Here is a 25,370-nt window from a genome sequence, read left to right as displayed (position 1 = left end):
CTGCCTCTTCTTACTATGTTACTGGCTAAACTAGACTACATCCACAGCAAAACTATACCCAATTCACTAATTTTGCAAATATTTGAGTATATACTATGTTCTAGGTGCTGTCAGAGCTGGGGATAAAGCAGTGAACAAAACAAAGTTCCTGCTTACATTTTAATCAATGCCCCACCCACATCCTGGGCTTCACATCATCCTGTGTCTGACTCTAGTGAGTCATGTCATTACTCACTCTGTACGTGCAGCTCCTTGGCCTTGGTCACTAAGGACATTAAGTCGCAGGTTGTTTGCACAGCAGCTCGGAACCGATCTAGCCCTCCCTTCTGTGAGGTAGGGGCTAGTTTAGGATGGGGAGCAGTGTGCGCCAAAAGGTGATCTAAATAACGAGCAACTTCATCACCACAGCGAGCTGCAAGGTTAGTGTGGGGAGGAGGAAGAGAAAAAAATGAATATTTTAGTTATTTCACAATTCTACCCCAGCAAACAGAATGACTGGCTCCTGTGCCCACAACGCAGCACCAGAAGTAGGTTGTTTTTAGCACATGGGAGAAAAAAAGCTTGTGATCATTATATAACCTCATAGCATTAAGATTTAGAGACTGTGGAGGGAAGAGAAGAGGAATAAAAAGGAAAAGAAAAAAAAGATTTAGAGACTATGGCCATTTACCAGGACCCACCTGTTCCTCAACTTTGCTGAGATAATGTTAGGGTTCCTGAAAGCAGTATGTACTTATGTGAGGACAGGTGGAGCAAGCATTTAATAATCTGTGTATGTGCGTGTGTGCACGTTGTGGTAGTGGTGGCACTGGTGGTGGCGGTGGTAGAGGAGAAGCACAACAGGAACCTTCGATTATGAGAAGACTTTTATGAGGAAGAGTTGGGGAACAGCAAAAGTTTTTCACCAAACATTGAGCCTAGCTGTAGATAGACAGATTCTACAAAATAGCAGCTACAATTATTAATGAAAAAAACAATCTTTATGTGGCATTGGTATAGAAAGGACTATTGGGCACACACTGGTCTTTTTAGTCACCTCATTTGTTTATTCACCAAATATTTATTGGCTACTATGTACCAGGCAGTGTACTAGGTGCTGAAGTTTCTTCAGTGGTGAAGAAGATAGATACTGATCTCTATCCTCTTGGGTTCCCCCTTCCCCACACACCTTCTATAACATGATCTCTGAATATGGGTAATAGAAACAAAAAATATACATATACCCTGTGAATGCTTAATAATTTATGCTCTATATGAATATTCACAGTGTTTACATTTGGAAAAGCATATTATCTGGATCAATACCAAAGTCTGCTAAGTCAGTCATGATTCATCTGGTTTTTGATGATCTTCACTGATCTCTCCAGATGTGTTTCTGTGCTCTCATGTGACTAATGGGGACTAGCAGAACTGTAAGAATGGAACTCATGTTCAGTGACATCCTAATGACAAAGATTTTAAACTTGAATACAATCTATATACTTGAGTGGAGGAGTATAAAGAATATGGAGAAAAGTTTTCTACCCACAGAAGGGCTGGCAAGCAATAAACATGCCCATGTGAGACCACTGATGAGTAAACCCAGAGATGGGAAAGTGACTCAGAATGCTATAATATCAAATTTAGTAATACACGTCATCAGAAAGACAGATTTTAGAAAGTAACCCAAGGGAATGAGTGCTACAGATGAAAATCACAACCATCTCAATATATGACCATTCTTGTCTAATTTTCAAAGCATTTTTTGCCCAAATAGACATCATGACTTTGGTTATTATTGATAACAGTAAATAGCCTTATATTTAATGTACTTTTCAAACAAAGAAAATTATTTTAGATCTTAGAAAAACAAATACAGAGTGAATGACGTGATACTTAGTGAGTAAATGCCAAACAGGAAAATAGCTCTTCTGACTGCTAATGTGTTGGTCTATTGTACATGAGATTATGCTTGCTACCTCACTAAGGAAAGCAAATTTACTTCTTACTTTTCTGCAATACAATACTCTTATGATAAAGAAATTGGCTGCCTTAAGATATAGGCTAACAGTCAAGTACCCAGACAATGAAAGCAGGCAAACTATGTTTTAGATAGCTAGAAGAGTAATTCTCTCTTACTGGCCCTTCTTTATCTGGGATTCAAACAACATAAGCCTTGCCCGGCCTAGGTCAGTATTTTAACACTGCAGGGCAGTGTTTCTCAGCCATTTGCAATCCATGCCCCTTCAATGCTTTCTCACAATATCATCTTTGTATTCCTAGCAGCCAATTAGATTTTGACTTTGTTGTGCTTTGTCTATTTTGTAACGTGAAAGCAACAGACATACCAAATAGGCTTTTTCAAACTACACAGACATCCTCAGAGATTCTGGTATACTTCTCTATCTACTATTACATAAAAAGCACTCCAGTTAAATTTCATATTTTTATGCTTTTGATGTCAAAAGTAGTTCTGTATGTACATAATTTTCCTACTACATCCTTGAATAAGTATCTGTCACTCACCACTGCTTCTTTCCATTTCAAAATCACCAGCCACTTTAAATGCCTGGGAGAGAAATCTTCCCCAACCTTAGTAAAGGATAGTACAACTCCATACTCCACAGTCACCACAGGGATATTAGACCACAAACCAAAGGTAAGTAGAGGGATGAAAAGTAAAGCCAAACAAAAGTAGAAATCTAGGTGTATTAAACAGGAATGAGGATAGTACACTGTGAGACTGCTGGCAGCATGAATTATTAAGGATGATGCTAAACAATATTTTGTATTTTTGTCCAGCCAGGCCAGTGCTTTCTGAAGCTTCCTTACCATTATAGGTTGAATCACAGTCATTTATCCAATTGCCAGATTCCAGTTCATCATAGTTGTCATCATAATCTTCACTGTACAGCTTACCCTCAGGTCCAGGATCCATGAAGCTCAAATGTGTGCGGCAAGATGTTGTCAAAAACTCTGACAATTTACCTGTTTGAATCCTGACAATTAGACGGTAGATAGAAAATGGAAAATTAGGGGAGATCCTTTTAAAAACAACTCAATCTTAGTGGTCAGAGGATTCCTAGCATGTTTTGTTGGGGGATTACTAATGTTCAGACATTAGTATAAATTTTATAAAAGTAAAAATTTACAGCACTCCCAGGCATAGTGTACAGCTTAAATGGTTAGGGAACTGTGTTAATAAAGTCTACAATTATAGGTTAACATTTTACTGGCAGATCAGTTTTGCTCTCTTCCACTGCCATATACTATGTTGCTAACTATGATAAACATCTGGCAAACATTTGCATTGGCCACTAGAGAAGCCAGGAGAGAATGAAGATAAATCATTGCAAATCCATCACATCATTAAAAAAATACCCAAAAGACCATTTTGAACATAAAAGATGGTAGGTATTTGAAAAATTTATAAATTATAGTAGATTGTAAGCCATTTCCTCCTTTACTCATGAAGCCAATTACAAAACTCAAAAGGAAAGTCAGCAGTACTAATTTTCTGAAGAAGCCAGCTTGAAGGGGCTACCAATGGCCAGACCCTGGATAATTTGAATATTGAAATAAACTGATCATGACATTGAATAAAAGTAGAATCTATAAATCTATACTGATACCAAACTACAAAATAAAAGGGGGGAAGGGAAAGCTCTTTTCAACTATTATTAGGTTATTAAGTATGAAATGTCTGATTTCCTTCCGAACTCAGTTTGACAGTTGATATCTCTGACATTTCACTTTGACACTTCTTATTTTATTTTTATTGTGAAGGTATATCCTCAGTCTTTCAAACACATGTTTTGGCTTGTAATTATCTTTCAATGTTTTTTATAGTAATTTTGTGAAACCATGTGTTATTTTCAAATATGAGTTCCATCGTGGAACCAATGCAATGCAGACAGCTTGAAATATTAATGAAGTGTTTGGGAAGGATGTGGCTCATGAACGCACAGTATGGCGATGGTTTGAGAAGTTCCATTCTGGTGATTTTAATCTTTAAAGTGAACCACATGGGTGACCTGAGACCAAAGCGAATAATGATAAAGCTGAAAGCTATAGTGGAAGTGAATCCATCTCAACCTACGCAGGAATTAGCAGCAAGGTTTGATATACTATTCCAACGATATTGGATCATTTGAAACAAATGGGCAAGGTAAAGAAGCTGGATAGATGGTTTCTGCATGAATTAAACAAGCATCAGAAGAGAAATCATCTTGAAGCTTGCCTTTCTTTGCTATCATGACATAAAGGCAAACCATTTCTACACAGTATTGTTACATGTGATAAAAAATGAATTCTTTTTGGCAATCGCAAGTGTTTGGCACAATGGTTGGATAAAGATGAAGTGCCGAAACATAGTCCAAAACCAAATATTCATCAAAAAAACTGGCCGGATGCGGTGGCTCACGCCTGTAATCCTAGCACTCTGAGAGGCCAAGGCAGGCGGATCGTTTGAGGTCAGTAGTTCGAGACCAGCCTGAGCAAGAGTGAGACCCTGTCTCTACTAAAAATAGAAAGAAATTAGCTGAACAGCTAAAAATATATATAGAAAAAAATTAGCCAGGCCTGGTGGCACATGCCTGTAGTCCCAGCTACTTGGGAGGCTGAGGCAGAAGGATTGCTTGAACCCAGGAGTTTGAGGTTGCTGTGAGCTAGGCTGATGCCATGGCACTCTAGCCCAGGCAACAGAGCGAGACTGTCTCAAAAAAAAAAAAAAAAAAAAAGCTAATGGTTTGTTTGGTGGTCCAATGCTGATATTATCTACTACATCTTCATGAAACCTGGTCAATCCATTAGAGTGGATTTCTACTGCAACCAATTGCACAAAATGATGAGGATACTTGCAATTAAGCAGCCAAGACTGGTCAGCAGAGACAGGCCAATCCTCTTGCAAGACAATGCTCAACCGCATGTGGCACAAACAGTGCTGCTCAAACTACAGAGGCTGGACTTGGAAATTCTCTGTCATCCACCATATTCACCAGACCTCGCATCAACAGACTACCACTTCTTTCAGGCTTTAGACTACTTCTTGCAAGGAAAAATATTCAATTCTCAACAAGCTGTAGAAAACGCCTTTTGTGATTTCATTGCCACTTCCTCTCCAGGCTTCTTTGCTGCTGCATAAACAAGCTACCGTTAAGACGGAAAAACTGTGTTGACAGTTTAGGCCCATACTTTGATTAATTATACTGCTTCTTGTTTGAGATATGATAAACTATGCTTTTGATTCAAAATCGGACATTTCATATTTAATGACCTAAATATTATAAACGTACACAGAATGACAGAAGCACCATTTTGCAATGCCATTAGTAGTAACTGATTCACACACGAATCAACAGAAGCTAACAACATTTGGTCAAAGACTGTCAGGGAAAGAGTATGGAGAAACCTGGAAGATATCACTTTAACCAAGTTATCACAGTTAACATCATCAATAATGTGACAAACCAATCTAATATGCCTCCTGATATGATGCACTGAGAAAGATTATAGTAAATTCTTATAATTTTATGTTTCTCAGGCATCCTTTATGAATATGTTTAACTTTCTCATTCCAGAAGCAGGCCTCAGTCATCCTTGACCCAGTTTCCACTTATATATTTCCCTCAGTTCCTCAATGTAATTGATCCAGATTATCTGCCTTACACAACTTCTTCCTAGTCACCACCTCCCTAGATACAATCTATTTTACTGGCCCCACTGATCCCCACATCCCACGTGAACTGTGCCGATGTGCCACAGTGATCTCCTGGAATGCATGCCTGCTTGGTTTACACCTACCAATTAAAACTCCTTGCAGGAAATCTGTTTGGATAACATCTTGGATCCCAGTAAAGGTATTGGCCCATGGGTCTCTCTTTTTCTCTCTCCATTTGTTCCCTGACCTACATGTGTGTGGCCTCTGGGCGTGCCATGTACCAACACCACCACCCCTGCCCCCAGGACCTGTAAGTAATAAAATCTTTAATTTCCATCTCATGTCTCTTCTAATCATTGAAGGGGTGTTCTCCATCTTACAGATCCTAAATTAATACAAGGACCCAATATCACACAGGTAGCACTGCTGCCAAAAATATATAGCCTGAGTCTAATCATGAGGAAACAACCAGACAAATCCAAATTGAAAGACATCCTGCAAAATAACTGGTTTGTATTCTTCAAAAATGTAATGAAAACTGTCATGAAAGATTAACAAAAGGCCAGAGAACTGTTCTATATTAAAAGACACCAAAGAGATACAACAACTAGATGCTAACATGTGATCTTTGGTTGGATCCTGGATTGGGGGAAAAAAGCTAAGGATAAACATTATTGGAACAATTGAGTAATTTTGATATGAACTCTATATCAGATATCAGGCAGTATATTAATATTAAATTTCCTAAGTGTGATGATTATATTGTAGTTATATATGAGAATGCACTTGTTCTTAGACAACAGAAACTGTAGTATTTAGGTTTGAAGAGTCATGATGTCTATGGCTAACTCTCTTAGCAAAAAGGCATGTGTATATGTGCACATATATATTATATATAGTATATATATGTATATATGTATATGCATATGTATGTGTGAAGGAAGGAGTAGGGAAAAGGTGAGGAAGGAAACGTAGGAAGGAAGGGCAGAGGGGAAGAAAGAATGCACACTGGGACAAATGTTAAAAACAAGTCAATCTTGAGAAAGGATATAGAGATGTTCAGTGGTATTCTTGCAAATTTCTTTAAGCTTGAGATTTTTCAAAATAAAAACTTAGAAAAAAAGAAAAGAAAAGCAGGCAGAATTGAATAATTCAGTAGCCTTTTATTTTTAAGAATAAATTTGTTGATCCTCTGAGATATAGGCAAAGAACAGGGTGGGAAAAACTTCCAACCTTCCTCTACATTAAATTCCTTGATTCAATCTATCAAACATTAGCTCTTCTGGGTAGGATGGGATTATGCTGTTGAAAATGCAGTAGTTTCCCCTTATCCTTGGGGGATACACTCCAAGACCCCAGTGGATGCCTGAAACTGTGGATAGTATCAAACGCTATATATACTATGTTTTTTCTTTTACATACATAGCTATGATAAAGTGTAATTTATAAATTAGTTACAGTAAGAGATTAACAATAAAATAGAACAATTATAACAATATACTATAATAAAATTTATGTGAACGTACACGCAATCACTCTTGCTCTAGCACATGCTCTCTCTCAAAATATCTTATTTTATCGTACTTAATTGTTTTCGCACCAAAGTTGACCACAGTAACTGAAACCTCAGGAAGCAAAATCATGGATAAAGGGGACTGCTGTACACAGAAAGGCATCACAAGTCTGCCATTACTACACTCAGCTTCCAAATTTCATTTCATTTCACTAAAGAGCGTATAGAGGTCACTTACCTTGCCCCACCAAAATACCCATCCTGCATTTTTCGGAGTGCTGCCAGGATACTTGAATTCAAGCTGGTCCCATCTTCATCTTGAAATAAAGAGAATTTTAAAATAATCTTTGTGGTTTTAACTTTGAATTAGGGGGAAATCTTTCAATTATTTCAAATTAACATTCTGGTGGTGATGGTACAAATGAGACAGTCCTCATTGACCACCCTGTATTTCCACAATTCATCCGAGAACCAATAACACTATAGAATGGACAAATGGTAAGGGATGATGACCAGTAGACAGAGTTCCTCAAATGCATTATCTTATTTATCATAAGTACTTAGCACAGGGCCTGATGGCAGAATGCTTAATGACTACTGAATGCTGACAATAATAACAGCAACTATTTGTTGAATGTTATGTGCCAAGCACTAGGCTAAACATTCTATATCCATTGTCTCATATAGTGAGCGTTGGTTTACACGTGTGCATATGGGCATAAAAATATCTAGAAAGCTAACAATTATCTGATTTTATGTGGAAGGAATTATACTGCAAATACTCCTTTGTGATCCATTTTTTCTAACTTATTCTTTATAATAGCTAAAAATGATTCCATAGCAAACATTTAGATTGTTTTATATTATAATCAATACTGTAATGAAGATCATTACCTATATCTTTATGCACTTACTCTATTATTTCCTTAAATTCTTACAAGTGGAACTTAGGACAAAGGGAACACTTACTAAAAAGATTTATAGAGATTGCTAAATTACCCACTGAAAGAGTTGTGCCAATGATATTTCCATCAACAGTATATAAAGTGACTGTTTTCCCACACTTTTAACAATGGGCAAAAATCTTTCTTAATCTGATAGGTAAATAAGAAGACATTGTTTTAATTCTATTGCCAGTAAGATTGAGCATGTTTTTATGTATTTACTGGCTATTTGTATTTCTTTTATGAATTGCCTGCTCATGTCCCTTCCCATTTTCTTTTCTTAAAAATTTGGTTATTTTTGTACATTTTCTTTTCTATGGGACATCTAGGTTCAGCTTGTTCATAAAAATTTATGTTTTTATTTTTATTTGTAATTGTGCTGAATTGATAGATTCATTTAATGAGAATGGATGCCCTCTCAATATTAACTATTTATTTCCATCCAGGAATATGATTATGTCTCTCTACTAATTAAAATCTTCTTATATGCTCTTCAATAGTAATATAATTTTTCTCATATAATTTTACAAACATTTCTTAAGCTTGTATTACTTTCTAGAAAATTTGTCAATTTTATCTAGATTTACAAAATTGTACTTGGTATTCTTTTACAATTTTAAAAGTCTCCTCCATTTCTGTTGCTATATCTCCTTTCTCATTCCTAACATTTTTATTATCTGGTTTTTTCTTTACTCTGAAGTCCATTTTACCAGATATTAATGTAGCCACTTCTGATTTTTTTAATTAATGTTTACATGGTGTATCTTTTTCCCTCCTTTTCACTTCAGTCTACCTATATTATTATATGTGAAGTGAATTTCTTAAAGACAGCAGCATATAGGTGGGTCATTTTTTAATCTGCTCTGCTAATCTCTATCTTTTAATTGGTATACTTGGACTATTTACATTTAATTTAATTATTGATATGTTAAGGTTAAGTTTGCCATTTATTGTTTGTTACCTCTGTTCTCTATTTCTCTATTTTCTTCTTCCTGCCTTCTTATGAGTTACTTTTACATTTTTTAGAATTCCATTTTGATTTATTTGTAGTGGTTTTGACTGTATCTCCTTCTATAGACTTCTTAGTGGTTACCCTAGTTATTACATTATACATACATACATGATACATATATCACTGTTACTACTGTCAACATTATACCAGTTAAAATGCTGGTTAGAACCTTATCTCCCTTTAAGTCCCTTACTTTTCCCCATTTATAATATAAGTGCCTTAAATATTTTCTCTACATACTTTGAGAACTACATCAACTAATGTTATGATTTTTAGTTAAGTTGTCAAACATAATTTAGAAAAGTAAAGTGGAGAAAGTCTATTGTATTTACCCATACTTTAACACTCTATTGTTCTATGTCTTTTTTCTTTTATTCTTGAAGTACATTTTCAATGGATACAACAAAAGTTTTGGGTTATAATTCTTTTCTTTCAGTACTTGAAAAATATTGTGTCACTTCCCTCTGGTCTTCATGGTTTCTGATGAGATTTGCTCTCATTCTAATTGTTTATTCCTTATGGGAAAAGTATTGTTTCTCACTTGCTGCTTTCAAGATTTTTCTTCTTTAATTTTCAGGAGCTTGATTATTATGTGTTTTAGCATGGGTTTCTTTGGGTTTATCAGGTTTGGGGGTTCTCAGCTTTTTCAATCTGTAGGTTGATGTTTTTATTGCCAATTTTTTAGCCACTGTAAGTTGGAATGCTTTTTCTTTTTTTCCTAAACTCTTTCTCCTCTCCTGAAATGCTTGTAACATGAACGTTAGAAAGCCCCACAGGTCCCTGAGGCTCTGTTCACATTTTCTCACTCTATTTTTACTGTGTTGTTCAGAATGGGTCATTGCTATAGTTCTATCTTCAAGCTCACTCTGTTGTCTCGTTCTGTTGTTGAGTCTGTCCAGTGAGTTTTTAATTTCAGTTATTATATTTTTCAGTCCTAAAACTTCCATTTTGTTATTTATATCTTCAGTTTTTTTTTTGCTGAGGTGTCCTACTTTGTCATTTATTTAAAGTGTGGTTGTAGTTGTGTGTTAAAGTATTTTTGTGATAACTGCCTTAAAATCTTTGTCAAATATCCCCAACATCTATGCCATCTTGGTGTTAGTGCCTGTTGATCATCTTTTCTCACTGATGTTGAGATCTTCCTGGACCTTAGTATGAATGATTTTCTATTGTATTCTAGAAATTTAGGGAATCATGTAATGAGATTCTGAATCTTATTAAATTTTCTGATTTAGCAGGTTTCCTATGATACTGTGCCATCAGGGAAGGGGCACTGTCTTGTTACTGCCAGGCAAGTGTATAAGTCCAGGGCTCTCCAGTGGGCCTCCACTGACACCACTGAAGAGGGAGGAGTTCCTCTACTGTTGTACAAGGATAAAAGTCTAAGCTCCCCACTAGGATTTCTCTGACACAACCCCTAAGAGGGAATAGGGTCCCTATTACAGCTGTGTGAGGGTAGAAGTCTAGGGTCCTCACTTAGCCTCGCTGACAGAGATGAAAGTGGGGCCAAAATTCTTTTCTGTGGTATTTTGGTGGAGTAGAACAGTTACTGTCTACAAGTTTTCTGTCTGGCTAGGTTGCTCCTTTCCTGTTCCTTTGGTTAGAGAAATCAGATTTTTCTTGGGTCTTTTTTGTCTGGGTCCTTCCTTCCTTCCTTCCTTTTTCCTTTTTCTCTTCCCTCCCTCCCTTCCTATATGATTACTATAATACTTTTTAGGAATAAACATCCTTTGTGTATTCTTTTTGGGTACAGAGTTATATATACACTCATAAATACAAAAATCAGGTTTGTTACTCTTCTATCTCTTTACTTATTTTATATAATTGATCTGTGATATTCTGATAAAAGTATGGTATAGTTTCCCACTATGAATGTATGATAGTTTTGTCATATTGTCCTTAATTTTTCCTAAATACTTCCTTTACACACATCGATATTATTCAGTAGATAAAAGTTTACAAATGTTTTATCATGTTGGTGTACTATAATATTTTATCAATATAAAATATTGTTCTTATCCATTTACTGATTTTTGCCTTGAATTTTATTTACTATTCTTGATATTAATTTCGCTACCACTGCTTTCAATTGTTAGCATTTACATGATATATCTTTGCACGTTCCTTTATGTTCCATCTTTCCATATAATTTTAAGTTAGGGATATCTTTTGTAAATAGCATCCAGCTAGATTTTGTTCTTTTATATATTATGAAAATCTTTTTCTTTGATATGAGAATTTAACTAGCCCACATTTTAATGTGATCACTAATATATTTGTTCTCATTTCACCAGCATAAAATTTTCACTGGCAAAAACATATTACTGTTGGTAATGTGGGCTTCAGAGATTAAGAGACCTGATTTGAGACAGGGTTCTGTCACTTACCAGCTTTGTGACTTTGGACAATGAGTCACCTTTCTCATCTATAAAATAGGGCTATTAATAGTACCTACCTGAATAAGATTGTTATAGAGATTTCAAAATAATTTATTGAAAGCACTTAGCTCAGAGCCTGGCACAGAGAAACTGTTCAATAAATATTACAGTTATTGCTGCTATTGTTACTGTTGTTTTTGTTGTGTGACCACATGTCAATTATCAAAACTGATTTAAATCTAGATCTTTAGTTTTATTCTACTTCCCAAGCTGTGGCTGTGTATGTATCTCATCCCAACTATTAGGTACCTCAATTTTGAAATCTTTTTTTCACCACAAACTAAACATGTCCCTTTATAGCTGGCATCTTCCTATAGAATATCTCTGCTTCCATCAATGGTAGCATTATTCACCTAGTGCTATGGTCTGAATGTCCCCCAAAATTCCTATGTTGAAACTTAATCACCAATGTGGGATAGTATTAAGAGGTGGGGCCTTTAGGGCACTTTAAAAGAGCCTGAGGGAATGAATTTGCCCCTTTTCTGTCCCTTCCACCATGTGAGGACACAAATTTGTCCCCTCCAAAGGATGCAGTAACAAGGTGCCACGTTAGAAGTTGAGATACCAGGCCCGCCCCAGAAACTCAACCTGCTGGCACCTTGATCTTGGATTTCCCAGCCTCCAGAACTGTAAGAAATAAATTTCTATTGTTTATAATTTACCCAGTTTGTGGTATTTTGTTATAGCGGCACAAATAGACTAAAATACCTTAGTCTCTAGATCTTGTTGTTACTTAATTTGTCTCTTATATCTAGTTAGCCAATACCTGACTTATAGGTGTTGCTTAAAATAACTCTTGTATCTTTCTTTCCCACTCTATTTTTACTACCACCAATCCAGTATATATCTCTACATCTCACATGCGGGTTAGTTTCCTTGACATCAGTCTCTCCTCACTACAATGTGTACTGTCACCAGCCAATATTCCATACATATCATTTTCATCATCTCATTCCTTGTTCAAAAACTTTTGATAATTATAGACTTCTGAGAAAATATGTTTTAAATATTTGCTTATTTTCAAGGTTTTCAAAATCTGACCCTACCTTACTTATCCAATTTTATTTATAATTATACTCTAACTTGCAAAACCCACTCTATTCAGGTTGGTCTCTTCACTGTCCTCTCATAAGTCAAGCTCATTCCTTCCTTCAGGCCTCACTCATGGTATTTCCCCCCTCACTTAAAGTGCCTTTCCTTCTTCCCTCTTCTCCTCTGAATACAATCCTTTCCAAAAAGCCTGGATAAGTCTCAGTTGAGAAATTTTCTCTGACAACTTGATCTCCTTCACTGTGAAATATTAACCTAAGGTTTAGTACTATTTTATACATTGTCTTGAATTGTTTTCTATCATGTTTGTGTATTAGCTTTGCCTCTCCAATTAAACTTTATACTTTCTGAAGACAATTTTGGGAACATAGTAGTTATTAAATGGGTACTTGTTAACTGTCTTAAGTAAAGAAGAAAGACAAAAAGAAGAAAGACTAGACTACTCTACTTCCTCAACATTTTGAAGCACTTTTGAGATGTGACCAAAATCCTTAATACCTTGTCTGAATTTTGAATGACTTATGGTAGGAGATTCTTCTTTAATGAAAAGGAATTCTGTGTCCTTTGGTAGCACAAACAGGCCTTTGGAAGCAACAGCAGAGACACAGAAAGAAAGCAGTTGCTTCAGTATTGGCTCTATTCCTCCAGGAACTAACAGAACAATAAAGCCTTTCACCCAGTTTCAAGTAAGCAATGTCAGGAAGTCCAGCTCCCGCCAAAAATAAATAAATAAAAATAAAAATAAATAAATAAATAAAATGAAAGTTAAACCCAAAGCTTTTTTACTTTTTCCCTGCTAGATTTTACTGCTTCAGTTAGACAGGCTTTGGAAGGAAAAACCTGGGAACTTATCTATAAAATCTTGATGCTCACTGGAGTTTGACAGATGGAGAATGTAGTATTACTGTCTTTAAAAATAATTAATGAAGTTAATAAAATTGACCTAGAAACAAATTACCTAAAGTAGCCCCCAATCAAGTTATTTTCTGTTACATTTTTGGAATTATAGCTCTCAAACCATCAGACATATTCTTGTGTATTGATTTATTACATATTTATAGTCTGTCTTTGCCTTATTAAGAAAAAGCTCCACGGGAGCAGAAACCTCACTGCCTTATTCACTCCATATGCCTGGCACAAAATAGGAGTTAATAAATACTGCTGAAAGAATAAATCATAAGACATAGCTCTCCAGTAACACTAAAATGTTGAAGAGCAAAAACTATGACTTATTTCAAAAATATATTCATTCCTTGCTGCACACAGCCCTTACCAAGCATGGTGTGTGAGATGGGGAAGGTGATGGTGGGCTGCCCTGTCATCCGCCAACGGCTACAGAGGTAGGAGAGGTCTGTTCTAAGCATTTCCACTATCATCTTGTTGTCCAGAGCCAGGTAGAACTGTTGCTGGTCTATAAACTGAGAAAAAGAAAAATAATAGCTCAGAATAATTTACTATTATATCAATTAATATTTAAAAATACTTCCATATTTACAAGGGTATTCAAGAAGTCCCGGAGGCAACATCCCCAAATTTAATGCCTAATAGTTACAAAGGTATCTGGCAGTCAATTGGTACATATAATTTCTGACATTTTTATACCGTGTTACAGTTTATAAACTATTTTCAAATACATAATTTTATTCAACCCCGTAACTACCCAGTGAGTGCTTTTCTTCTTAGATGAAAAATAAGGTTAAGATATGATATGTGGATTAGCAAAGCCATATGGCTAGCAAATGGCAAAGTCAGAAAAAGACTCTATGATCCATTACTTTTGTCTATACCTATCTCAGCTGCACTATTTCTGATGTAAGATGATAAATGGGGAGTTCACACTTTCTTTCCAGAAAATAGTTTCTCCTGCCCATACACACATATAATCAAGCTTGCAATTATAATGTAGCTAATAAACATCAGGCTAACAATGTGTATAAGCACAGCTAAAACAGTACTAGCATTTGGGTTTAGAAGAGGATATTGAATTTTCTTCGTAGCTATTGTGAAAGGTATTGAATCTTTGATTTGATTCTCCACTTGACTGTTGTTGGTGTATCAGAATGCTACTGATTTGTGTACATTGATTTTGTAGCCTGATACTTTGCTGAATTTATTTATCAATTCCAGGAATCTCTTGGCAGAATCATTGGGGTTTTCTAGATAAAAGATCAGATCATCAGGAAAGAGTTATAGTTTCACCTCCTCTTTCCCCATTTGGATAGCTTTAATTTCCTTCTCTTTCCTGATTGCTCTGGCTAGGACTTCCAGCACTACGTTGAATAGAAGTGGTGACAGTGGTCATCCTTGTCTTGCTCGAGTTCTGAGTGGGAATGCTTTCAAATTTTCCCCATTCAGTATGATGTTGGCTGTGGGTTTGTCGTATATGGCTTTTATCATTTTGAGATATGTTCCATCTATGCCTATTTTGTTAAGAGTTTTTACCCTAAAAGAGTGCTGAATTTTGTCAAATGCTTTTTCTTCATCTATTGAGAAGATCATGTGATCTTTGTTTTTCCTTCTGTTTATGTGGTGAATCACATTTATGGATTTATGTACGTTGAGCCATCCTTGCATCCCTGCCCACTTGATTGCAGTGGATTATTTTTTTATGTGCTGCTGAATTCATTTTACTAGAACTTTATTGAAGATTATTACATATATATTCATAAGGGATATTGATCTGTAGTTTTCTTTTTTTCTTGTGTCCTTTCCTGGCTTTGGTATCAAGGTGATACTGGCTTCATAGAATGAGTTGGAGAGGATTCCTTCTTCTCAATGTTATAAAATAATTTCTGCAGTATGGGTACCAATTCTTCTTTGTAGGTATGATAAAATTCGGCTGTCAAACCATCTGATCTGGGACTTTTCTTGTTGGATGATTTTTCATTGATGCTTCAATTTCATTGCTCATAATTGGTCTGTTCAGGAGTTCTATTTCTTCCTGATTGAGCCTTGAAAGATTGTATGTTTCCAGGAATTTGTCCATTTCCTCCTTTTCTAGTTTATGTCCACAGAGATTTTTACAGTATTCATAGATGATATTTTGTATTTCTGTGGTATCAGTTGTAATATCCCCTTGTTCATTTTTGATTGAGCTTATTTTGATCCTCTCTTTTCTATTTCTGGTTAATCTAGCAAGAAGTCTTCTAATGTTGTTTATCTTTCCAAAGAACCAATTCTTTGTTTCATTAATCTTCGGTATTATTTTTTTATTTTTGATTTCATTTAGTTTTGCTCTGACCTTAGTTATTTCCTTTCTTCTGCTGGGTTTGGGATTTGTTTGCTCTTCCTTTTCTACTTCCTTGAGATGATTCATTAGATTGTTGATTTGTGATCTTTCTGTCTTTTGGATGTAGGCATTTAAGGCTATGAATTTCCCCTTAGGACTGCTTTTGCTGAATCCCACAGATTTTGATAACTTGTGTCCCCTCTGTCATTTATTTTAAGAAATCTTTTGTTTTCCACCTTAATTTCCTCCTTGACCCAATAACCATTCAGCAGTAAGTTGTTTAATTTCCATGACTTTGTGTAGACCTGTTTCTCTTGGAGTTAACTTCTAATTTTATTCCACTGTAGTCTGAGAAGATACATGGTATAATTGCTATTTCTTTGAATATGTTGAGACATGTTTTGTGGCCTCAGATGTGATCAATCTTAAAGAATGTTTCACGTGCGGATGAGAAGAATGTATATTCAGCAGTTTTGGGGTAGAATGTTCTATAAATGTCTGTTAGCCCCATTTGCTCTGGAGTACTGTTTAAGTCCAGTGTTTCTTTATTTATTTTCTGCTGGAGGATCTGTCTAGTTCTGCTAGTGGGATGTTGAAGTTCCCAGCAATTATGAAGTTGCTTTTTATCACTTTTAGATCGAGTAGGGTTTGCGTTATGAATCTGGGTGCAATTGTGTTAGGTACATAAATATTTAGGATTGTTAAGTTTTCTTGATGAATTGCTCTTTACTACTATAATAATATATAATAGTAAAGAAAGATTTGTCTTTCTTTACTATTATTGATTTGAAGTCTACGTTATCTGATATGAGAATGGCTACACCTGCTTTCTTTTGATTTCCATTTACATGGAATATTTTTTCCATCCATTCACCTTGAGTTCAAATGAATCCTTGTGAGTTAGATGAGTTTCCTGGAGACAGCAGATAATTTGTTTGTATTTTTTTATCCCTTCAGCCAGCCTATGTCTCTTGAGTGGGGAATTCAAGCCATTCACATTTATTGAAAGAATTGATAAGTGGGATGCATTTCTGTTCATCCTGGTGGGTAGAACCTTATTGTTTTGTTTTACCTCTTGAGGCATTATTTTACATGGGCTCTGAACTTTAGCTTTGGGGTGATTTTACATTGGTGGGTTTCTATTGTGCTGGTCGGTGTATAATGCAGATCTGAGTACTTCCTGCAGAGCAAATCTGGTCTTGATAAATTCTCTCAGTGTTTGCTTGAATATATTTAACCAAGGAGGTCAAAAATCTCTACAAAGAGAACTAGGAATTACTGAGGAAGGAAATTGCAGATGATGTAAACAAATGGAAAAACATATCATGCTCATGGATTGGTAGAATCAACATTGTTAAAATGTCCATCCTACCCAAAGTGATTTACAGATTCAAAGCAATCCCATCAAAATACCAGTGTCATTTTTTGCAGATCTAGAAAAAATAATTATACACTTCATTTGGAACCAGAAAAAAGGCTGAGTAGCCAAAGCAACCTTAAGCAAATGAACAAATCTGGAGGCATCACTTTATCAGACTTTAAGCTATACTATAAGGCTATAGTAACCAAAACAACATGGTACTGGCACAAAAATAGAGACATAGACCAATGGAACAGAAGAGAGAACCCAGATATAAAGCCATCCACATATTGTCATCTGATCTTTGACAAAGCAGACAGCAATATACACTGGGGAAAAGAATCCCTATTCAATAAATGGTGCTGGGATAGCCACATGTAGAAGATTGAAACAGGATCCGTATCTCTCACCACTCACAAAAATTAATTCAAGATGGATAACAGGCTTAAATCTAAGATATGAAACCAAAAGAACTCTACAAGAAAATGTTGGAAAAACTCTTCTACATATTGGCCTAGGCAAAGAATTTATGAAGAAGACCCAAAGGGCAATCACAGCAACAACAACAACAACAACAACAACAAAAGTGGAACTTGATTAAATTAAAAATCTTTTGCACAGCTAAGTAAACAGTCACCAGAGCAAACAGACAGCCTACAGAATGGGAGGGAAAAAAAGGCTAATAACTAGAATCTACAAAGAACTCAAGCAAATCAGCAAGAAAAAAAAATCAAACAACACCATTAAAAAGTGGGTGAAAGACAAGAACAGAAGCTTTTCAAAAGAAGACAGACTAATGGCCAACAAACATATAAAAAATGCTCAATGCCACTAATCATCAGAGAAATGCAAATCAAAACCATAATGAGATATAACCTAATCCCGGTGAGAATGGCTTCTTATCAAAAAGTCCCACAACAATCGATGCTGGCATGGATGTGAAGAGAATGGAGCACTTATACACTGTTGGTGGGACTGCAAATTAGTGCAACCTCTATAGAAAACAATATGGAGATTCCTCAAAGAACTAAAAGTAGACCTACCATTTGATCCAGTAATCTCACTACTGGGTATTTACCCAAAGGAAAAGTTTTTCTGTCAAAAAGATACCTGCACTTAAATGTTCATTGCAGCACAGTTCACAATTGCAAAGATATGGAATTGACCCAAGTGCCCATCAATTCATGAATGGATTAATAAAATGTGGTGTATGTATACAATGGAATACTGCTTGGTCATAAAAAATGAATTAATACCTTTTGCAACAGTCTGGATGGAACTGAAGACCATCCTCCTAAATGAAGTATTGCAAGAATGGAAAAACAAACACCACATTTTCACTATTAAATTAGAACTAACCGATCAGCACTCATGTGCACAGACGGAAGTAAAACTAAATGGAAATCATCCAGGTGGGAGTGGGGAAGAGGGGATGGATGATATCATACCTTACGGGTATAACGTACACTATCTGGGTGATGGGCACCCTTACAACTTTGACTCAAGCAGTAGAAAAGCAATCCATATAACCAAAACATTTGTACCCCTGTAATATTCTGAAATTTTAAAAATGGGAATAAAGGAAAAGGATATTGAAGTTTTCCATGCATGTAAAAAGGGCCCCTCCTCCAAACAATGAAAATACTTAATTCAGTAGCTGAATAAAAAAGATTGTATTTTGTTTATAAAGGACAAATATAATTTTATTTTAACTTTTAAAAGTAAGGGGTACTTTTGTAAGTACTCTAACATTTGTACAATCCCTAGTCACTGTTTCTGCAACACCCAGGACAACTCTTGGTAGTCATAATCACTTATTATAACTCTGTGCTTTAAGTTCAATTCAGTTCAACTCAATAAATAATTATTCAGCAACTTAATATGTGCAAGGCCCCATGGTATTCTTTGACACTTATCACAACTCCAGTAAATGCTTTATTTCTGTAATGTTTCTCTTTTATTTCTACTCATCTCCATGTACATTTCAGTGTGTTCCACCTACCTGTGGAGTGAAAGTAAAGATAGTTTTCCGAATGTCATACAGTTTTGAAGTTCCAAGCACTCCCATGTGTCTGTAGGGTCGTCCGCTGAGTTTCATTCTACTATTGCATCCTGAAAAAGATTTGAGAAACGGTGAAGATATTTTTAGTATACAAATGAAATCAGCAAATATTTTTTACATATAGATACACACGTAATGTATGTACATACAAATAGACACACACATCCACCATATTTCCTTCAGTTTAAGTTGTCTTGTTTTTACAGTTTAACACTCTGAAATTGGAATCCATCTTATAATTGATGTCTATGCTAAATGTAGTTGAATATCTTTTTGTGTTCCAAAAGGCAGTTATTAAATCAGCATCTCTTACAATAAGGAAACAGTTAATTTATTCACACGCATATTTTTTCTAATATAGGATGACACTATACATATTGTTTTGAATTTTTTTCCCCCAAATACTTATTTAATACCCTTTCATGTTAGTACTGACAGAACTACTACTTTATTTATTTATTTATTTTTGGTTAGAACACATTTTTCCTGGGGATTTTATTTTTTGCCCCTACTTTATCCTAAGTGTTACACTTATCAAATATAACATATTTTTAGTGTTTCTTCACTCTTGGTTGGGGCTAGAACCAGACTCCTGTGAAAGCCTTGGTCATATTTCAGGGTCCACTCAGTAAAGCACATATTTTACCTGAGACAGAGGTTACAACCAAGTTTATTCATAGCTCCTTTCTTTTTGTTTGTTTCTATTTTTATTATAGTAATATATATATAAAATTTACCATTTTAATAATTTTAAGTGTACAGTTCAGTGGCATTAAGTACATTCACATCATTGTACAAATATCACCACCATCTATCTCCAGAACTTTTTCATCTTCCCAAACTGAAACTGTACCCATTTAACAGTAACTTCCCATGTCCCCAACCTCCCAACCTCTTGCAACCACCATTCTGCTATATGTCTCTATGAATTTGACTACTCTTGGCATCTCATGTAAGTGGAACCATACAATATTTGTCCTTCTGTGTTGGCCTATTTCACTTAGCATAATGTCTTCCAGGTTCATCTGTGTTAAATTAATAGCATATGTCAGAATTTTCTACCTTTTTAAGACTAATATTTCATTCTATGTATACATGACATGTTGTTTATCCATTCATCCACGGATGGACATGTGGGTTGCTTCCACCTTTGTGCTATTGTGAGCAATGCTGTACAATGGCGTAGAAAATATGTTTGAATCCCTGCTTTTACTTCTTTTGGGTATATACCCAGATGTGCAGTTGCTGGATCATATAGTTATTCTATGTTTATTTTTTTTGAGGAAACACCATACCGTTTTCCATAGTGGCTATGCCATTTTACATTCCCACCAACAGTGCACAAGGGTTTTCATTTCTCCACATCCTCACCAACACTTCTTACTTTCTACTTTTTTATGACAGTCATCATAGTGAGTGCTAAGTGGTATCTCATTGAGGTTTTGATGTACATTTCCCAAGTTATTAGTGATACTGAGCATCCTTGCATCTCCCAAGTGTTCATTTGCATATCTTCTTTGAAGAAATATCTATTCAAGTCCTTTGCCCATTTCTGAATCTGGTTGTTTTTTTCTTGTTGAACTATAGTTCTTCTTTATATATTCTGGATGTTAAGCCCTTATCAGATGTATGATTTATAAATATTTTCTTCTATTCTGTGGGTTTCCTATTCACTCTGTTGATGGTATCATTTGATGCACAAAAGTTTTATTTTGATGAAGTTCAACTTCTGTATTTTTTTCTTTGGTTGCCAGTGCTTTTGGCATCATATCTCAGGAATCACTGCCAAATCCAATGTCAAGAAGCATTTCCCCTATGTTTTCCTATAAAAATTTTATAGGTTTAGGTCTTACATTTTGGTTTGTAAATTTATTTTGAGTTAATTTTTTTACATGGCTTAAAGTAAGAGTTCAATTTCATTCTTTTGCCTGTGGATATCCAGTTTTCCTAGTACCATCTGTTGAAAAGACTGTCCTTTCCCCGTTGAATGGCCTTGGCACCCATGTTGAAATCATTTCACCATGTATGCGAGGGTTTATTGAGCTCTCCATTCTATTCCATTGTTCTATATGTCTGTCTTTATGCTAGTAGCATACCGTTTTGATTACTGTATACCTATACTATGTTTTGAAATCAGGAAGTATGAGTCCTCCAACCTTGTTCTTTTTCAAGATTGTTTTGGCTACTCAGGGTCCCTTGAGATGCCACATGAATTTTAGAATGAATTTTCCTATTTTTGCAAAAATGGTCATTGGACTTTTGATAGGGCTGGTACTGAATCTGTTGATAGCTTTAGGTAGTAGTGGCACCTTAACAATATTATATCTTCCAATCTATAAACACAAGTTGTCTTTCCATTTATTTGTGTTTTCTTTAATTTCTTTCTGCAATGTTTTGTCATTTTCAGTGCACAAGTCTTTCATCTCCTGGGTGAAGTTTATTCTTAAGCAATATTTTATTTTTTGATGCAATTATAAATGGAAATATTTTCTTAATTTCCTTTTTAGATTGTTCATGTTCATTGTTGTATATAAAAATACAACTGACTTATGTGTTGATTTTGTATTCTGTAACTTTGCTCAATTTGTTTATTAGTTCTAACAGGTGTGTGTGTGTGTGTGTGTGTGCGTGCGTGCACGCATGCATAATCTTCAGGGTGTTCTCCATATGACATCATGTCACCTGTGGATGGGTATCATTTTAATTTTTCCTTGCCAATTTGGATGTTTTTTACTTTTGTTCTTACCTAATTGCTCTGACTAGAACTTCTAATGCTACATTGAATAGAAATCTATGTGTGTGTGTTTTGACTGCTTTTTTTTTCTCTTGGCTTTTATTAATTTGGTTTTCTAGCATGTTTTATTATATTTTTAATGCTAAACACAGTGTATAAAGAATTTCAGAGGCTACTGATAATATCATTTTCATCTAGAGAGGATCTAGTTTATTTTGGCAGGTAGATACACTACAAGCATATCACCTTAGGCCAATCATGGATTCAGAAGATTGTGTTTCAGGCTTTGTATTTGATGCCTTCTAATTTATGGCTTCTAATTTCTAATTTGTGGCTTTTTCTTATTCCTATGATGTACTCCCATGCTTCAGGGGTTTCAACTGAAAGCCTGAGGTGTTTATCACAGCTCCTTCCAAATGTCAAGGTCCTAAAATGTAATTTTTAACTCCCTAGCACAGTGAGATTTTCTGCTTAGTTTCTTGGCCCCTCACCCCATGCAAACAAAGCTTAAGAATCAGCAAATGCTTTTCCATTTGTTTGTGTTATCCATGGCTTCTTTGACCAGTGTTTTGTAGTTATCCTCATAGACATATTCCACCTCCCTGGTTACGTATATTCCTATAATAGATATTTTATTTTCTTTGTAGCTATTGTAAATGATATAGAGTTCTTGGTCTGACTCTCAGTTTGACTGTTATGGATATATAGAAATGCTACTGATTTGTGTACATTAATTTTTTAACCTGAGACTTTGCTGAATTTGTTTATCAATTCTAGGAGTCTTTTGGAGGAGCCTTTATGGTTTTCTAGATATAAGATCATATCACACACTTGAAGCTCTGATTCGGGGGGGGACGCAAGGGCAACATACGGAACCTAAACTTTTGTACCCCCATAATATGCTGAAATAAAAAATAAAATAAAAAAAGAAATTGGAAAAAGAAGAACAAAGTAAGTCCAAAGTAAGCAGAAAGTAGGAAGTAATAAAAATAAGAGCAGAAGTCAATAAAACTAAGAACAAGAAAACAATATAGAAAATCAATGAAACCAAAAGCTGATTCTTTAAAAATATCAATAAAATTGATAGGAGAAAAAGATGGCGGAGTGGTGGTGACTGCCTGGATCTGCGCTCCCGGTGAGGAAGTCATCGATCCGAACCTGCCACAACGCTAGAGGACCACTCCCACACAGGAACAGTGGTGTGAATCCACGGAGAATCAGCATGGGACAAACAGAGCGAGTGAGGTCTGAGGTGAATGAAAATTAGGAACACGGGATTCTGCAGAACGCGGGACAGACACTAGCCAGCGGAGCGTGGGTCGGCTACACCCGCCCCCAGCTGGGGCGGGTGCAGCCTCTTGGGAAAGCAGCTTGCTCTCCTCAATGACCTCCGCTCCCAATTGAATAGAGCCCTGCCTCAGGCCAGGGCAGAATCACCGAGGGATACGTGGGGCATTGCAGACAGGAGGCTTTTTCGGGAAAATACCTTAGAACCTGGGGGCTCTCAGCTGAGACAGCGCTTGGCAAGGAGGGATGGATCTGCACCAGGGTGGAAAAACACAAAAGATTCCCGGACAGCGAATAGCGTTGTACCCCGCGCTGCCTTTTTCGGCAGTTCTCCAGCGGGTCACCCCCAGTGCGAGTCCTTGCTGGCCAGCCCCCGGGCAGTGGCGGTCTCTGCCTGCCGGGGAGCCAGTCCCCTCCAGCCCCGGAGCTCTGCAGGCGCCATCTTGAAAGCGAGGGCGAAACCGCTCGGGAGCCATAAAGTGCTGAGCGGCTCTCTCTGCCCAGCGCCCTCCGCTGGTCTCTGAACCAACGCCAGGAGGGCGGGATATGCATGAGCACGCTCGGTAGCAATAAAGGGTGAACAGCTTGGACCCTGGGGAAATCTCCGCCGGGGCCGCACTCGGTGTGAAGGGGCAGAGCTGCACTAAGGCGTAAAAAAAAAAAAAGAAGAAGAATAGGCTCGCTGAACTATATATTTTATTCTTGGTGAATTTTTTCTGTTTTTTTTTTTTTTTTTTTTTGCGGTGGCTCACGAGCCGGACAGCCTCAGCGGGCACATTTGCCCTCTGGGCCTCTGGCTGCCGTGCCTTTTTGAGCGCGGAGGCTGGATCCCCACCACCCTCGGAGCTGTGCGGGCGTGCAGACGCCATCTTGAAATCCACTGCGAAACCACCCGGGACCCAGCCGGGCAGGCGTGAAGGGGCGGAGCTGCGCTAAGGCATAAAAACAAAAACTTTGAATCGCCGAACTATATACTTCAGATTTGTGTATCTTTCCACTTTGCGGTATGGTGTGGTGCTATATAGTTTGTTTTTCTTCATTTTTGTTGGTGTTTTTGGTGTTTTTGGTTTGGTTTTTTGTGTTTCTTTTTTTTTTCTTTTTCTTTTTCTTCTTTTTTTTCTTTTCTCTTTCTTTTTCTCCTCTTTCTTTTCTATCTTTCCTTTTCTTTTCTTTTTTTTTTCTTTCTTCTCTTTTCGCCTTCTAACTGGGGACCCACGGTGAGCTTCGGAACGGGCCAGGTCCCTGGCTCTGGTACATACCGGATCCTGAGCAGTCACCCCCAGTGCCGGCAATCTGTGGGCGCGCAATCGCCATCTTAGGGCCCACAGCCAAGTCACTGCGGAGCCATAGGGTACCAAGAGGCTCCCTGGACGGCCCCCTCCCCTGGTCCACGGACCTTATATAGGGGCCCCGCGCATGTGTAAACACTGAATACTTCTCCAGAAGCGACAGTGTGGAACCTGATCCCTGGGGACATTGGGCCAAGGCAGACTTTTGCCCGTGGGAGCTGCAGCAACTGGGGCGCTGAGCAAGCGAGGTCACCGTCCTCTCCCCATAGCTAGTATCTTTCCTGCGGATAGAGACAGAAACCTCCCCTATAGAGGAAGAACCAAAGGGAAACAAACAAACAAACAAACAAAGAGAATTTCGGTCTACTACTAGTGTGGACCCTGCCTGCCTTCTGAAAGACCACAACACAGTGTCCTAACTCACCAAAGCGGTCTTGGATCACTCCAATCCTCTAGGATTGGACCCATCAGAAGCAGTCCCCCAACGGAAACAAAAATCTCTAAACAATACACAACAGTCTCCCCCTCTTGCCAAAAGAAGCAACATAACTAGACTGCTTCACAGCCTAAGAACAGAGCACAAAGAGTGCTGTTAACCAGACTAAATCTATAAGAAAAGATCCAATGATAAATCTAGATGGGAAGGGCCCAGCGAAAAAACATGGAGAGCACAAAGAATCAAACGGAAAGCTCATCTCCAAAGAGAAATACCAGCTCCCAACCATTTCACACAAACCAGACTCAAAACACCAACATGTCACAGGAAGAATTCCAATTATGGATCATAAACAAGCTGAATAATATACAAGAATGA

At 36.8% G+C, this 25,370-nt stretch overlaps 1 protein-coding gene across 5 annotated transcripts in view; it reads right to left on the bottom strand.

The window, feature by feature from the left end:
* The window catches only part of PHKA1 (phosphorylase kinase regulatory subunit alpha 1), a 142,243-nt gene that overhangs the window by 53,112 nt on the left and 63,761 nt on the right, over nt 1-25,370 (bottom strand). For 3 of the 5 annotated variants that reach the window (XM_069464047.1, XM_069464048.1, XM_069464049.1), the window contains exons 15-19: nt 19,187-19,296; nt 13,869-14,013; nt 7,390-7,468; nt 2,812-2,978; nt 236-412 (exon numbers count right to left, since the gene is read on the bottom strand). In XM_069464047.1, coding sequence (XP_069320148.1) covers nt 236-412; nt 2,812-2,978; nt 7,390-7,468; nt 13,869-14,013; nt 19,187-19,296 — 678 coding nt within the window. The remainder of the gene's footprint in view (nt 1-235; nt 413-2,811; nt 2,979-7,389; nt 7,469-13,868; nt 14,014-19,186; nt 19,297-25,370) is intronic. The other 2 variants (XM_069464051.1, XM_069464050.1) reach the window with 1 other exon arrangement.

The sequence above is a fragment of the Eulemur rufifrons genome, chromosome 30, assembly GCF_041146395.1.
Source record: "Eulemur rufifrons isolate Redbay chromosome 30, OSU_ERuf_1, whole genome shotgun sequence".
In the NCBI taxonomy this organism is placed as follows: Eukaryota; Metazoa; Chordata; class Mammalia; order Primates; family Lemuridae; genus Eulemur; species Eulemur rufifrons.
This window is presented reverse-complemented; position numbering and strand designations above follow the sequence as displayed.